This window comes from Psittacula echo (genome assembly GCF_963264785.1).
Source record: "Psittacula echo genome assembly, chromosome: 9".
Classification (NCBI taxonomy): Eukaryota; Metazoa; Chordata; class Aves; order Psittaciformes; family Psittacidae; genus Psittacula; species Psittacula echo.
Window position 1 is genome coordinate 17,189,290 of NC_137745.1, and position 17,257 is coordinate 17,206,546.

The 17,257-nt window shown below is 46.1% G+C and overlaps 1 protein-coding gene across 1 annotated transcript in view; it reads right to left on the minus strand.

Moving 5' to 3' along the window:
• The window catches only part of DNAH1 (dynein axonemal heavy chain 1), a gene marked incomplete at its 3' end in the record, with an annotated part of 70,383 nt that overhangs the window by 36,057 nt on the left and 17,069 nt on the right, over positions 1–17,257 (minus strand). The window contains 11 exon segments of the mRNA XM_080625156.1: positions 62–175; positions 871–889; positions 1,510–1,711; positions 2,831–2,936; positions 7,824–7,945; positions 8,650–8,814; positions 11,007–11,219; positions 12,046–12,299; positions 14,149–14,347; positions 15,351–15,506; positions 16,639–16,780. Of these exon segments, the coding sequence (XP_080481282.1) occupies positions 62–175; positions 871–889; positions 1,510–1,711; positions 2,831–2,936; positions 7,824–7,945; positions 8,650–8,814; positions 11,007–11,219; positions 12,046–12,299; positions 14,149–14,347; positions 15,351–15,506; positions 16,639–16,780 (1,692 nt within the window).

Consider the following 17,257-nt stretch of genomic DNA (forward strand, 5'->3'; position numbering starts at 1 on the left):
CAGTGAGGCTTGTTCATCCAGGAAAAAGATATACTTATTACATAGAAAATAGTCTCCTTACCTGTCAGTGAGGGGTGTAATAACCAGATGGCCGGTGTTCCCCAGGTACTCATAGCCATAGAGAAATTCAGCATTGACTGCTCTCATGTATAGGTCCCCCTTTGTCCAGTAGTATCTAATGATGAGTGAACATGACATCAGAAAGATAAAACACTGTCTGTCAGAGAGTACAGCAGCTCTCAAGACTACAGCCTGCAGGTTTAGAGACCTGCATATCAAGGGATTTCCTTCTTGAGAGAAGAAGGGATAAGGTGACACACTAAGATGGACAGGAGTTCTCACAGGACCTGAAATTAGGTATTTGTCCTGGGTTCAGCAGTAGCAGTCATTTTTTCTCCTTCTTAGTAGCTGGTGCAGTGCTGTGTTTTTGACTTTCAGGCTGGGAACAGTGCTGATAACACCGATGTTTTCAGTTGCGGCTCAGTAATGTTTACTCTGACCAAGGACTTTGTGAGTCTCATGTTCTGCCAGGGAGGAGGGGAAGCTGGGACAGGATACCTGACCCAAACTAGCCAAAGACGTATCCCACACCACAGCACATCATGCCCACTATATAAATGAGGGGCGGGGAAAGGAAAGAAAGGAAGGAAAGGAAGGAAAGGAAGGAAAGGAAGGAAAGGAAGGAAAGGAAGGAAAGGAAGGAAAGGAAGGAAAGGAAGGAAAGGAAGGAAAGGAAGGAAAGGAAGGAAAGGAAGGAAAGGAAGGAAGAACTGAGTTCTTGTTTAAGAGGCTTTCCTTTTTTTTTTTTCCTCCAATTGCTGTGAAGAAATCTTCAGGCACAGGCTCTCCAGCACTGGCTACTGCAGGTACCTTCTCTCCGCTATGCCGCCTGCAGGTTAGTAACAAGTGGCCAGCAGCAGGTTAAGAAAAGGAATCTGTGAGACCCAAGAGAATATTTTGCTTCCTCTCACCTGTTCCAACTTTTCTAGTTTTAAATTTTCACACAGAGGAGAAAACAGTAACAGGAATATCTGAGGCCTTTTCATTTTTCAGCCTTTCTCCTTCCATAGACCCAAACAAATGAAAATTTAGATTTTCTGCAAGTACATCTTTTACACAGAAATCAGAGACAAGATGCATCCCCTATGCATTGCCTGAATAGTTTGTGTGCCTTGGTTTCTTTTACCAGTCCCTAGCACACTGTGTAAGACATGACAGCTACAGGAGAAGATCCTTATAAAGAGGAAGTTGCCTGGAGAGAGGAATAAGTATGGATGCATACAGGGCTGTTTTATGATATTGGGAAGTGTTCTGTGGCTGTTGAGTGAGTGTGCAGAGTTTGCATTCTTTTGGACCATGAGCTGCTTGCTCGACTTCACATTCTGCGCTTGACTCACACACAACTGGATTAAAGGTTCTAATTTAAAACTAATAGAATATCACAAATTCATCAGTGCCATCACTGGTGGCCTCTATGGCGAGCCTGGAACCAAGACATCAGAGACTTACAAGTCTGTGATAAAACTCTCACCTCTGGATAAACACCAATTGATCTTTCTATGTTGTCCTTTACACTGGCCTTCATGGTTTTCTCCATTTCCAGCAGCCAGTCCTCTACATTTTCAGTGGGATAGATGGGAACAAACAGCTTCACCTCTTCTCCTTCAGCAGAGTACATGTCTGTAATCTGAAGATCCTCCTGGAACAGTAGCTAATAGAAGAAGTGCAACAGGAGGTGTGAATGGAGGATTTCCTTTTTATCCCTGCCTTCCTGCCACTGGGGTACAGCCAGGTTGCAGCAGTGTATGCTCACTATAAATGTGGTGCCTAACCTGGTTGTCAGTAGTGATAATAAAGTGTGTGACAGATGTGCAAAATGACCTCTCCAAAAAATGAAGGATGTTTGTATGAAAAGAAGAGATTTACGTCACTGGTTTTAACTTCAGTGAAGCAAATAAAATTATAGGTAGGATAAACATTTCTCACTGCCTGTCTAGGATTCAAACCCTTGATTCCTGTTTATTCCTATAGATTCAAATAATTTCCCTTGAGGTCACAAGGAAGTGACCTCAAGGGAAATTTTAGAGTAAAATTTTAACAGTTTCTCCAGTGCCCCAGCATATCACTGAAAGTCCACTTTTCATTCCAGTGGTTTTGCACCAGGTTTTCAGTTCAATTTCCTTTCTGTTTTTCCAACCTAATGACTAGGAGATTGGTTTTAGTGCCTGAGTATTGCGGTGGTGCGAGCTGTGCCTAGCCATCAAGTCTGAGGTCTATTAGGAATAATAAAGGGGAAAAAAAACCAGGCTCAGCACCAGCTCCTAAGTAGGGATGAAGGCAGAAACTTAATTCAGTTCAGGCTTGTTCACTCCTTGTCCCTCTTGAGGCTGTCAGCAAAAGCAGAATTGCATCCTAACCAGGTGTCTGTGAGTAGACAGCAAAGTCTGAGCTATTTCCCTTGGCTTCCATGGTGGATGGACAGACGTCTCCAGACGAAGTGTCCCCTCCTCCTAAGATGGGAATCTAAGAGAATGTCTCTAAATTGCCTTTTGCAGATGTCTATTCTCTCCCCATCCGCATTGTCTGAAGGGCAACTGAGGGTGCCCAGTTCGTAGGCAGACATCTGGCTTTGAAATGTCTGAAGTGAGCTTGCTTGAATCCCAATCCAGGGCAGGCAGCAAATGCCTACATACAGTTACAGATTCCCGGGAGATACATTTCCACACAGCAAGAATGTGAACACTCCTCCAGACTTCAGAACACCTCCAAGTTCCCATGACATCAGCTTTTCAAAGGTGGGGCAAGCCACTGGTGGGCTTGCTTTGCCTACCTGTGTGATGTTCTCAAAGCATTTGCGGAGATGAGGGTGTACAGCAGTGGGGTCTTTTATCTGAGATAGTATTTCCAGGAGCTTATCATCTGAAAGGAAATAGAACCTAGAAACACAGAGTGAGGCATGAGGGGAGGCTCTTTTTACCGTAGAGTCAGGGTCTAAGTCCTGGCAAGATGAAGAACAAACCTATTTCTAGAGACACTGTTTCTGACTGCTCACTGGTCTCTTAGTTTTGTGTAGGAGAGTAGCAGCCACAGTCCAGCCATCTACCTTTCTGTAGAGACAGACTTCTCCATCTGCAGTCAGCTAATCCCACTCAAAGTGGAATTGTTGAGGTGAGCGGGTCGAGAGAGGACACCTTCAACACCGGAGCGGGGGGAAGCTCAGCGTCCAGGAGCCTCAGCTCAGAGTGGCCAGAGCCACCGAGGGAGCCTCAAGTCAACGACAGGACTTGCCCAGGAGCCGGCAGCTCAGCTGACGCGAGCAGGGACTCACAGGGAGCGGAGCCAGGAGGAGCGGCACCAGCCCTGACCGGGTAAAAACCTGCCCCAGGGAATGCGGGCGACCAGGAGCGGGGCGAACAGGGTGGGTCGAGGCAGTTCGCACGGGCAGGTGACTGCCCGTCGTATGGCCAGGGCCCGCTCTGGGAGCTCTGCTCTGGCTGCCCAGGCAATGGCCAGCATAGGCACCCAGACAGAGCCGATGAGAGGGGAGGCTGCAGTGCAATGCTCAGAGTGTAGAGAGTGCCTGCACTGCTCTCCTGAGGGAACGGTGCACAATGAGCACTTGGTGCTCCCTGGTGCAGGTCCTCCTGCAGCAGGTGGCTGAGGTGTGGGATGCTATTAATAGGCTGAAAGATATCAGGGAAGCTGAGAGGAAGCAGGAATGCTTGCTCCAGGCCCAAACTGTGCAGGGGCCTCAAGTGTCCACTGTAGCTCATGGAGGAAAGAAGGAGGCTGTTAGCCCAGGAAGCTGGGAAATAGTAACAAAGAAAAAAAGACAACAAAAAAAGGAGGAAGAGGACAATTAAAAGCAAGGGTCTTCATCCTAAATCTGTTGTCCCCACCCAGAACCGCTTTGCTGTCCTCCAGGGGGCTAATGAGGAAACACACTTGCACCACGAACAACCGGCTGGTGTGCCGGTAAAGATGATCTCTACTGATGCTGCCAGGAAAAAGCAGCGGGTCATAGTGATAGGGGACTCTACTTTGAAAGGGACAGAGGCTCCCATCTGTCAGCCTGATCCAGTCTCGAGGGAGGTGTGTTGCCTACCTGGGGAAAGGATCAGGGATGTTGCAGAGAGGCTGCCTGCCCTAGTAAGTCCCACAGACTATTACCCACTTCTAGTGATCCATGTGGGTGCCAGTGATGTAGATATCAGTAGCCTGGAGAACATAAAGGACTACAGAGCCCTGGGAGAGGTGGTTAGGGGCTCTGGAGCTCACATAGTCTTTTCATCAGTTCTCCAGGATAAACGGAAGGACCTTAAAAAGGCTAGGAGGATTGGTCAGGTTATGGTTAGAAGGGTGGTGCCATAGTCAGGGGTTTGGGTATCTAGAACATGGGACTCAATTTGGGAGGCTAGGTCTACTGGGGACTGGTGGAGCTGGTCTGACAAAGAAGGGGAAGAGCGGTTTTGGTAGGAGGCTTGCCAGACTGGTCAAGGATGCTTTAAACTAGATGTGTTGGAGGAGGGGGGCATCATTCCATCCCAGCACTCCCAGTCAGTTGCCAGCACCTATAATAAGTGCTCGGAGCAATGTAGAAATATTCCAGCCGCTCTAGCCAATGAGCCAGCTTCATCTGGAGCTCAGCTCAGATGCCTCTATACAAATGCCCATAGCATGGGGAACAAACAAGAGGAATTAGAGATGTGTGCACGTCTATGTATGATATAATAGTATGATATAGTAGGCATCACAGAAACATGGTGAGATGGCTCCTACGACTGGAGTGTTGGAATGGAAGGTTACAGGCTCTTTAGAAAAGACAGGCCTGGCAGGCAGGGAGGGGGAGTTGCTATTTATGTTAGGGATAGGCTGGAGAGTATGGAACTCTGTCTGGGACAGGTGTGCAGTCAATAGAGAGTTTGTGGATCAGGGTAAAGGGAGAACAGCAATGGGGGACATTACTGTGGGGATCTGTTACAGACTGCCTGATCAAGAGGACTCTGGATGAAGTGCTCTATAGACAGACAGGAACAGCCTCACGCTCACAGGCCCTTGTCCTCATGGGGTATTTCAACCACACTGGTATCTGTTGGAGTGACGGTACAGCCCGGCACAAGCAATCCAGGAGGTTCCTCAATTGTGTGGAAGACAACTTCCTTCTGCAAGTAATAGAGGAGCCGACAAGGAGAGAGGTGCCATGCTTGGCCTCATGCTCACCAACAGGGAAGGGCTCATTGGAAATGTGATGCTCCAGGGCAGCCTTGGATGCAGCGACCATGAGATGGTCAAATTCGAGATCCTCGGGACAGTGAGAAGAGCGTGCAGCAAGCTCACTGCCCTGGACTTCAAGAGAGCAGACTTTGGCCTCTTCAGGAACCTGCTTAGTCAGGTTCCATGGGATATAGCCCTAGAGGGAAGGGGGGCCCAAGACTGCTGGTTGTTATTCAAGGATCACCTGCTACAAGCTCAGGAGTGTTGCATCCCAACTAGAAGGAAGTGCAGCAGGAGAGCGAAGAGGCCTCCTTGGATGGATAAGGAGCTGCTGAGGAAACTTCAAAGATAAAAGGAGACTTATAAAAGGCACAAGCAAGGACAGGTGGCCTGGGAAGAATACAGGGATGTTGTTCGGGAAGCTAGGGACCAGGTTAGGAAAGCTAAGGCCCAGTTAGAACTAAACTTGGCTAGGGATGTTAAGGATAACAGGAAGGGATTCTATAGGTACTTTCCAAATAAAAGACAGATGAGGGACAACGTAGGCCCCCTCCAGCAGCTATCAGAACTGGCTACCCTGAATTTGGAGAAGGCTGAGGTTCTTAATGACTTCTTTGCCTCAGTCTTCACTGGCAAATGCTCTGACCGCACCACCCAAGTCTTGGAAGGCAGACACACGGACTGTGAGAATGAAGATGTTGGGCCTACTGTAGGAGAGGATCTGGTTTGAGACCATCTTAAGAACCTGAATGTGCACAGGTCCATGGGACCTGATGAAATCCATCCGCGGGTCCTGAAGGAGCTGGCGAATGAAGTTGCTAAGCCACTGGCCATCATATTTGAAAAATCATGGCAGTCAGGTGAAGTTCCCAACGACTGGAAAAAGGGAAATATAACCCCCATTTTCAAGAAGGGGAAAATGGATGATCCGGGGAATTACAGACCAGTCAGTCTCACCTCTGTGCCTGGCAAAATCTTGGAGCAGATCCTTCTGGAAGGCCTGCTAAGGCACATGAAAAACAAGGAGGTGCTTGGTGACAGCCAGCATGGCTTCACTAAGGGGAAATCCTGCCTGACCAATTTGGTGGCCTTCTATGGTGGGGCTACAGAACTGATGGACAGGGGCAGAGCAGTTGATGTCATCTACCTGGACTTGTGCAAAGCGTTCAACACTGTCCCACACGACATCCTTGTCTCTAAACTGGAGAGACATCAATTTGATGGGTGGACCACTCGGAGGATAAAGAACTGGCTGGATGGCCACACACAAAGAGTTGTGGTCAATGGCTCAATGTCCGGCTGGAGACCAGTAACGAGTGGTGTCCCTCAGGGATCTGTGTTGGGACCAGTCTTGTTCAACATCTTTGTCGCTGACATGGACAGTGGGATTGAGTGCGCCCTCAGCAAGTTTGCCGATGACACCAAGCTGTGTGGTTCGGTTGATACGCTGGAGGGAAGGGATGCCATCCAGAGGGACCTCGACACGCTTGTGAGGTGGGCTGATGCCAGCCTTATGAAGTTTAACCATGCCAAGTGCAAGGTCCTACACCTGGGTCGGAGCAATCCCAGGCACAGCTACAGGTTGGGCAGAGAAGAGATTCAGAGCAGCCCTGAGGAGAAGGACTTGGGGGTGTTGGTCAATGAGAAAATGAACATGAGCTGGCTTCAGTGTGCGCTCACAGCCCAGAAAGCCAACCGTATCCTGGGCTGCATCAAAAGGAGCATGACCAGCAGGTTGAAGGAGGTGATCCTGCCCCTCTACTCTGCTCTTGTGAGACCTCACTTGGAGTATTGTGTGCAGTTCTGGTGTCCTCAACATAAAAAGGACATGGAACTGTTGGAACAAGTCCAGAGGAGGCCACGAGGATTATCAGGGGACTGGAGCACCTCCTATATGAAGACAGGCTGAGAAAGTTGGGGCTGTTCCACCTGGAGAAGAGAAGGCTGCGTGGAGACCTCATAGCAGCCTTCCAGTATCTAAAGGGGGCCTATAGGGATGCTGGGGAGGGACTGTTCATTAGGGACTGCAGTGACAGGACAAGGGGCAACGGGTTCAAACTTAAACAAGGGAAGTTAAGATTGGATCTAAGGAAGAAATTCTTTACTGTGAGGGTGGGAGGCACTGGAATGGGTTGCCCAGGGAGGTTGTGAATGCTCCATCCTTGGCAGTGTTCAAGGCCAGGCTGGACAGAGCCTTGGGTGACATGGTTTTTAGTGTGAGGTGTCCCTGCCCATGGCAGGGGGATTGGAACTGGATGATCTTAAGGTCCTTTCCAACCCTAACTATTCTAATTATAGATTCTATGATTCTAAAGTGGGTTTAAATGCCTATCAAAGAATAGTATTCCTTCATTTCAACCCATCCTTTCTAGACAAATCATGAGGCACAGATATGCAACAAAGAAATGCCAACATTTATGTCTCTCTGTTTTATCCCCATCAGATGGCAGCGTTGAAAGGTGCAGCCTTGCTTATGTTTACAGTCTCATTACAATATCCTAAGCTTAGATTGTTTTGCTGTTTCTTCACAGAGAGAACTGGAGTGAGCCTCTCCTTTCATGTTTCCTGAAACAGGGAGTGTGATCCAGTCCACTGACATTTCAGGTTACCTAGGAAAAGCAAATCTCTTTGTCTCCAGATATTCACTCAGCCCTTTCTGCACCAGTTCCAGTAGCTGGTTACATTTTTGGAGCTTCTGTAGTAGCACAGGATCAGGGCACAAGGAAATCACCTACAGACAGAATGGAGAACAGAGGAAGCATCAGTATTCTGAGCATGTGGCAGATAAGGCAATGGAGATAATTGGGTTGCCCAGTGATGTTACTGGTAGGATTTAAATGACTCATTCACAGGAGTACTTTCACAGGGATCTGGAGAGGTGTGAGCTTTGTGGGCAAGGAGGGGAAACAGCACTTATGGATGTGACAAGCACATTTCTGGGTTCCCCTAAATACCAACATTTGTAATACGGAATACAAGTGGTGGTGGAGTCCTGGAAAGTGAAGACTGGAGAACAGAAGAGTGCAGAGCACTGCTACGAGGACACAGAAATGGGTGAAAACAATGGCTCTAAATTTAAAGGATCAGGCTTGAGAAGGAATCAAATGAGACATATCTTATGGGTTATGATTATAACAGAGCTGGTTACAAGAGTTGTAGGAGGTAGGACGTATGTGTTAAGGAGAAGGTATCTGGTGTGGTGGACAATTTGGTGCAAGGCATCACAGGGAATAATAACTCTATTTGGACACCAGAAATAAAGGCCAAGTTCCAGGAGGAAAAACCTAGCACACCGCCCTGGACAAGGCCTCATGGTTTAAACACTGCTGTTCAAGCTCACACCATTACTAAAACAACAATTCAAAGGCAGCCCTTGTATGAGCACAGCTCCAAGGAGTTTGAGATACCTGCACTGGCTTTCATCAAGGTACACACCTCAAGGTTTTCATTAGCACTCTTCATGATGTCCCTCCAGTCCTTATCCACTTCCTGGTAGAGCTGGCTTTCCAATGAGAGCTGTCTTTTGATGTTCTCTGAACTAAAGATTGGCTCCAAGGAGAGCCAAGAGAGCTGGCACTTCAGCCATTCCTCTAGGACATCCTAGTGGGAAGCAAGAAGAGCGGCATATCAGGACACCATGCTAGGAATCTGTTGACAAAACCATGCAAACTGCACACCAGAATGGGTTTGAAAAAATCCACAACACCCACTACTTTAATGGGGGTAGTTTAGACATGTGTAAGCCAGTACGAACACTCAAAGGGACTTTACAGTTCTAGATCAAACTTCTGCGGCTAGTGTTTCTGTATTTTACAGAAAATAGCACAATGTAATCACACACTAAGATGGCGATTTTATTTTGTGAGAATAGCTTTTTGGGGAAGAAGAATGACAATAAAATATGACAGAATTGCAGATAGAATCATAGAATAGTTAGGGTTGGAAAGGACCTTAAGATCATCTAGTTCCAACGTCCCTGCCATGGGCAGGGACACCTCACACTAAACCATGCCACCCAAGGCTCTGTCCAACCTGGCCTTGAACACCTCCAGGGATGGAGCATTCACAACCTCCCTGGGCAACCCATTCCAGTGCCTCACCACCCTAACAGTAAAGAATTTCTTCCTTAGATCCAGTCTAAACTTCCCCTGTTTAAGTTTGAACCCATTACCCCTTGTCCTGTCACTACAGTCCCTGATGAACGGTCCCTCCCCAGCATCCCTGTAGGCCCCCTTTAGATACTGGAAGGCTGCTATGAGGTCTCCACGCAGCCTTCTCTTCTCCAGGCTGAACAGCCCCAACTTTTTCTGCCTATCTTCATACGGGAGGTGCTCCAGTCCCCTGATCATCCTCATGGCCCTCCTCTGGACTTGTTCCAACAGTTCCATGTCCTTTTTATGTTGAGGACACCAGAACTGCACACAATACTCCAAGTGAGGTCTCACAAGAGCAGAGTAGAGGGGCAGGATCACCTCCTTCAACCTGCTGGTCACGCTCCTTTTGATGCAGCCCAGGACACAGCTGGCTTTCTGGGCTGCGAGCGCACACTGCTGGCTCATGTTCATCTTCTCTCCTGCCTGATATACCTCAGCCCCAGCCTTGCCTACAGAATAAACCATGAAAAGTTCTCTAAACAACACTCCAAATGAGTGAGAGAATGAATGAAAAGCTGAACATTCAAGCTAGACATCAGGCAGGAAACCCTGTTTGTTAGCCAAGGACCAAGAGAACTAGGTTGAAAAAACACCTTCCTCCCATCCTTTTAAGGCTTAGGACATTGGAAGGTATGGGGAACCTGCCCAACACTGCAAAGCAGCTCAAGCGTTTGGCTCCCTTTCAGGCTTCCTTAGTCACAGGGTGCTACCTCCCACTCTCTGAGCACAGGCAAGCCACCTGACTTAGCAAGAGGTGGGGTTCTCCAGTAATACAGGCAATGATGTTTGCTGTACTCCATCAGCTAACCCTGATAAGCCACTTCCGAGAGGCAGATTCATGGGCCCTTAGTGACAGGAATGAATGCAATCAAAAGAAGGGGTAGGAAAAGCAGGGTGTAAACATGGACAACATCACAGGCAAAACTACACAGTAACTAATTGAATTTTCCCATGTCACCTACTGCCTTAGGTCTTAAAATAGCATTTCTGTATGTTCATGAGACAAAGCAGCCCATGGCCCAAGCACACCCAGATGGTAAGCAACAATAAACAAAATTAGGTAGTTATGAGTAACAGATAACAATGCTGCTATGCATCAAAGACCAGCATTTGCACAGAGTTCTTCAGCCAGACTTGTACTGGCATTTTTCTCCTGTGGCAAGGTGCTATTTTGCTAGCTGAGTCCTGCTGGGTGCTGAGCATTCAGGTTCTGGTTTGATGAAGAAGTGCTGGCATGGTGTGACAGATCTTGCTCTAAACAGCAGTCTTCCTTGTGATTTCCTACACTGAGATGCGAATGCTTAGCATGGATCTCACAGGGCCTACAAGAATCTGTAAGGTCCACTTAGTGTAATATGGCTAGAGATGCCAGTAGGACTATTCGCAGCAATGGGACAGTCCTGACCCCACCTAAAAGTGTTACAATAGGCAGAAAAAAAGCTGGAATTTCATCACTGCTGTTTGGAGAATAAGGCTGAGTTTATCCCCCCTGTTACTAGAGTCCTCCCTTAAGACTGATTTTCTCCTGATAGTCTTCCTCCCAGTTCCCTAGTAGCAACTGCAGTGCCCATGTGTAAGCATGGCAGCACAGCCCAGCTGCCTGCCTCTCCCAAGTGTGTGCAGGTAAGAAAGCAATACCTGTGTAATCTTCAGCTTATTTTCCCATGCGTTCATCCTTTCCTCAAAAGGTTTCTTGAATGGTGAGAAGGACATGCTCTGAACCAAGACAAGGTGATCATCTAGGAGCTGAGAAGCTTCATCGGTGTTTTTCAGAATAAAGGTTCCTGTGTCCTTGTAAGGGTCCACAGAAAAAAATACGGAGTTCCATTCGCTCTCCATCTTGTTGAGCGCCTGAAACAGAGGGACATACAATTGAATTTTCAGATACAATGTGCAGTGGTTATCCCAGCTTCTAGAACTCTCTTAATGCCCCTCTCTAGCAAGTGATTTTTGCTCTTGGATTCCACTGGAAACTGCAGCTGTGTATTTAATGCATGACATACTCAGCAACAGCACGTTTCATCTGCATTGCCCATGGACTCAACACTTCAGTGCTGTCCCGAAAGAAACACCTTGAGGGGAAAAATGTGCAATTTCATCTCCAGGCCCATTTATGCTACTAGATGCACAGAGGCTGCCTACGATAGCTTTGTGAAAGGGGTAGCTATCCATTGGGAACTTGCCTGAGATTTCAGAGAACAAAAGCTGCCAGAAGGTAATGACTTCCAATCAAGACCTTAGGTCACATCATAACTGGTGAACTGAAAGACTAACCTATGAATCTCTAGAGCCAGCAAGCCTTCCCTGAACATTTACTGTGTTAAAGGATTTGCCACCTCCATTTCCAGCCACAACTGATCTCCCGGATGTAATGTTTGAGTGGCAGAATGCATTCAATTTATTTTAACTTAAAGAGTCACTAATCCCATAGTAAGGTGTCAGACCCAACCAGTAGATCATCAGGCAGCACTGTTATGCTACAACTGAAACTCTGTGCAAGGTGACTCAACTGTGTGACCACTGCTCCCCTCTTGAAGCACAGCAGTCTTTTTACTTTTGCTGCAGAATGTGTCTCATGCTCTAGGACAACAAGAACATCACCCAAGACAATGACTACTTGCTCAACAGAAACATATTTAAGAAGCAGCCAAAGACTCAGCAGCCCCTCTCTCCTCACATTCTCAATGGCGTATTCCTTGCCAGCTGCCTCAGCTACTTCGCTGATGCTCTTGATATGGTCCAGCAGGTTCATTTCCAAGCAGCGAGAAACTGTCAGACTGGGATCTATCTTGATATCCATCTTAATAGATTCTGACAGCATATCCCAGTGCCGCTCTCTCATACCAGGATTGCACAGCCCTTGAATTAAGGGGATGTACAGCTTGAATTCGTCAATCTTGTCTCGAAACTCCATTGCCACACCCTGGCAGGCTTTCAGGGAGAAAAACAGAACATCATCAGCAACAACAGTGTGTGAGGAAGTTGCCTTAAGGAAGTTCCTAGAAGTTGTCTAAAGCCTGATGTGCTTGTAGATACATGGTAGGTAAGCAGCATGGGAGAGCACTGAAAAATGCAGGCTGAAGTAACGAGGACACAAAGGTGCTCTCTAAGCATGGCTACTAAGCAAGGATTCAAGCCCACTCCCAGAAGCAGACCTCCTTATTAGCCAGAAGTCTGTTACAGACAAGTTCATGCTAAGCAGAACTGTTCCTTAGCCTAGAACTCACCAGAAGATGAGAAGCAAACAAATTTAGTCCCTTAATATGGGCCTCAAGCATGACAAAGTCTCCTCTGCCAATTGGTATTTTAGAAGATCTGATCATCATTCCAAGATCTTAACTCTCAACCCAAACTTGTTAATAAACTGATCGCACACCCCCCTAAATAGAAGATGGACATTATATCTCAGAGATAGAAGTAAACTAGGATCAGAGCCAGCTATGGACATGAAAAGCAGGCAGGAAAGGCTCTGCTACCCTATGGCCACATTAAAGCCAAAGGTACTTCTGCCTCACAGAAAGGACACAGTCAAGGAAAAGGATTTGATCTTGCGGGGCATTCTGGAAGCCCATGTCTCTACACTGTTCACATCCTGCCCTTTTTCAGCTTGTGCTATTGTGAATAAAGCAACGGACAGGCAAAGAGCATGGGACTTGATTCCTTTCCAAAACCTGGCTACAGTATGTGCCTCCTTTTATTGCACCCTGTGTGGTCGCACCACACAAGCACAGCAAGGATTTGACCACCTCACACTCCCTGCTGGGTGGTATAAAAAGAAAAGGCAGCCTCAAGGATGAAGCTCATATTTAACCAGGTGCCAGGGAATATTGAAATGAATATGAGCAGGTATTCTTAGTATTTCTGTTTACCATAATGATTCATAGTTACTCATGCATCCACTCATCACCTCCTCCATTGGGGCTGATTCATGGCATTGTTTAAGAGCAAGTTCAAGTTAAAAAGGATGAATCAAAACTCTCCCACTGCAAAATATATTTCAATCTAAGCCATCTGGCAGGAGATTTTAGAATTAGCTCTAGAGAATGACCAGCACATCTCTGAGAATCGTGGAATGGGAAGTTAAGCTACAACTGAAGTCTCCATTCCAGCTTTACTAGGAGGCATGATTAAAAAGGCCTTCACGTGAATAGCAAGGGCTGGATGTGATCATCTAAACTTCATACACATTCAAGCAGGCAGGAAAACAGTTATTACATTCCAAAGATCATTTCCAGATTTTGCAGTCTCATTTTATTCATAATGAAATCAGGAGCTCCTCTGGCTTTCCATTAAATTCATTGGCCAATAGAGAAAATAAGATTGGCCAAGAAAATGGCACCCAGAAGACCCAGATTCGAGTTCCTTTGCTGTGCCTGACTTGCGTAAGGGCTTAAACCCACATGTCTAGCCAGTGGGCTACATAGTAATTCTCTATGACTAATCTGGATTCTTTTACTTTATATGAATAAGTAAATATTAACTGCAAAATAAGAGGGTGGCTTTTATTTCAATACTGTCTTAGGAATCGGGTATAAAAGGGATTTGCAGCCTGATTGTTTCCATGTCAAACTGGTACTTCAAGCAGCAAACTAACATCTAGATGTGAATCACCATAGTTCCATAAAAAAAGTGGAAAATGACCACTAGCATTTTCTCAACTGGCTCTAATACACACAACACATCTATGTGACATCCTGACAATCCCTGTTCGGAACACTTCGTGACATGCCTCACAAAAAATGCTGATATGCCCCAACTTTTCTCCAGACCATGTATCTACCTGGTGAATCCTTGAACTGCCTCACGCATCTCTGCATTGTCTTAAAAGAGTCATTGACAATCTTTTCTATCTGCTCAGAATCAATTTCCATGAGAGGATCATTCATCCATTTCTCATGCTGACGCATCCAGTCTGACACTGTTTCCCAGAGGTCATGGTATGGCTGGAAGTCCTTAACCATCCTGGATAGCCCACCGTACTTTGGAAAGAGAGAAAAAGCAAGCATAAGCAACAAATGTATTCTGCTCAGCATGACAGCTTGTATGTCAAAAGGCCAAAAAAGGCACAATTCTTTTTTGGATCTCATGCAAGCAATGAGAAAATGTGTACTTCAAGAAGCTGGATCATACTACATTTTCCTGGGACCGCAATGTAGATTTCCAAGGGAGAGCAACTAGCAGAGCTGGGCTTACACAGGCCAAAATGTATCTGGTGGAACTGTGCCTGCACCATTTGTCGGGCATGAAAAGCACTCTCTCCACTTGCTTCTACACATGCTCTGCTGCTGAATGAGATTTTGATGGGCAGTTCACACACAATCAGTGAAAGCACACATGCTTTCCACTGTGCATCATATAGAAATCATATAGAAACTTGGCTCCTTACAGTGAAGGAGAAGGAACCACAGACTGAGGGGTAGAGGAAAATATCATGTGAACTGTACTTCTACCCTGCAGCCAGCCTGGGCTGAAGGTAGATGATAATGATTCATTGGCAGCTGAACAGCTACTGGCAAAATGAGCGTTTGCAACTATGTGAACTGTTGCCTTAGGAGAACATGCTACATAGGGAGCCCAACCAGCTGCCAGCACAGCACTGTGCAACCCCTCTCATTCACGTCTATGTAACAGCAGTAATAGCCTTACAGAAATTGATGCATCTCAACTGCTGTTTCAAGACACCCCCCATGCAATTTCTCCTCATTAATATCACTCAGATCTAAGCATGGCCACACAAAGTCTCTCATGGTGGCAGTATCAGGCACATAAGCAGCTTTCCACATTTGTCTGGCATCAGATCTTCTGTGGCACAGTGGAGTGATGGAGCAGTGTGGTCACCTTACACTCTACAGAGCACCTAATCAGATAAATCAGAAAAGCATGAAAGATTCCTTCCTGAGGAACTGTGTCTCATTATTTGCTCTACCACCTAGAAAACCCAACAAAGATTAGAGTCCTGTAGGTACAGGACCTGACACTTACATTAGTAACTTTGATCCCAAAGAGTCTTTCCCTGTTGTTGTAGACAGCTGCCAAGTTCCGAAGCTCCTGCAGCTGCTTCCTGACCTCCCTTGCTTTGTTAGCCAACTCATTAGCTTGGCTAGCATCCGCTTGGATGGAAAATCCACCTACAGTCAGCTGGAAGAGAAAAGGCAGGCATGAGATGTGGTTCTGAAGCTAAGTACTGCCTCTGGAGATCTCAGCTTCCTGGTGTGCTTCATAGAATCATAGATGCTCTTTGTTACATTCAAAGGCAAGATTTTTATGCTCAGAATTTCACCTCCCCCAGTGCAATTCCAATTCTGTTTAGACCACAACGTAAGCAGTGAGGAGAAGCTATAACCACTGCTCAGGTGGTTGAAAGTGGAGATGTGATGACCAGATGCTTTCGTCTTTGTGACAATAGTTAATCCCTGAGGAATAGGAGCAATAAGTCTGTGCCCAAATTTCTTGCCACAGCATTTATACTGTCATTAGTTACAGAATCAGTGAAGTGAAAGTGATAGCTCCACTAGGTCACTGGGTTTGTTTCCAAGAATTGCTTAACAGCACATACCCAGAGCTTCTCTAATAACTTTCCTGTTTTGTTTTGGCGGCTTGGTTTTGTTTGTTTGTTTGGGGGATTTTGTTGTCAGGTTTTTGTTCGTTCCTTTTTTTAAGCCAGCGTTGCGGTATTATCATATTGGGAAGCTATTTCCAAGATCATTTACGTCACTGACTAAAGCCTTTCCAAAACAACATTTTTTCTCTGGATTTAAAAATTTCTGGTGAAAAAAATAAAACTCAAACTGTTTCAGCAGAAACCAGAAACCAGCTCAAAACTCTCCCTCTGTTTCAGGGTTTTTCACATGAGTTCCCTGACTAAATGCTGTATTCTCCCCCTTGATGGCAGCACATCATGGGAGATGCTCTGCAAGAAACTGATTACGCTGGTAAGAAAAAGGAGGCGTATGTGTTGCCCAAGCACTGGGAATTAGAATATTGTATCTTCATGAACACTTTCCCAGTGAAAATTCAGGATTTCTGCAAATAGTATTGCTTTTTACACAAAAATGAAGCTCTTAATCAAAAGCCCAACTTCCAATAAATTACAATGGGTGTGTGAGTGTGAGTGTGTGTGTGTGTGTGTATATAATAACTCTTGGTCCAACAGTATATTGACCTAAAACCTAATCTGACTTAAATATCATCTGAAAGTTTCCCACCTGACTGACCACAAGAGCTTCAGGGCGCCTTTCTCTAGACAGTTTATTGTCAGGGGCTTATTTACCTCCATCTCCTCCAGTTTGTGCTGAAAGCTGTTCTGATCCAGGACATGGTTTTTACGAAATCTGTCTTCATCCTCCTGGTGCTGCTGCCGAAGGGACTCAGCTTGCTTACTTATTTTCAATGGCCAGAAACTTGCAGTCCACCTGCATTCACATGGTGTAACAAAACAAACAGCAAAACCAGCGAGAGAGAGAGAGAGAGGAGCTTTTAGAGCATATGTTTGAAATGCTGAAAATAACAGAATGACAAAGCCAAATCCCACCAAACAAGGCAGCTTTACAACAACAGCAACACATGTGGTTTCAACAAAACATTTTTTCCAGCTTGTCTTGTTGATATGCAGTCCATGTGACTAGGCTATTCAATTGGAGAGGGCTGGGGAGAAGTGAAGGGCCTTTCTAAATGGAACAAATCCACTATGTTGCTGAAAAGCTAGGAGACTGCAAAATAACAGTTGGCATCCAGAGGGAATGTCTGGTTTTGAATGTATTCACAAGGATCTGAAAAAAATGAGGTCACAGTCTTGGCTTATGGCTTTTCAGGGCTACTGAAAAAGCCAGTCTCCTGTTGAGCAGGGCAGTGAGGGGCCAGGGTAACCCAGATACAGCAAAGTCCTAGCT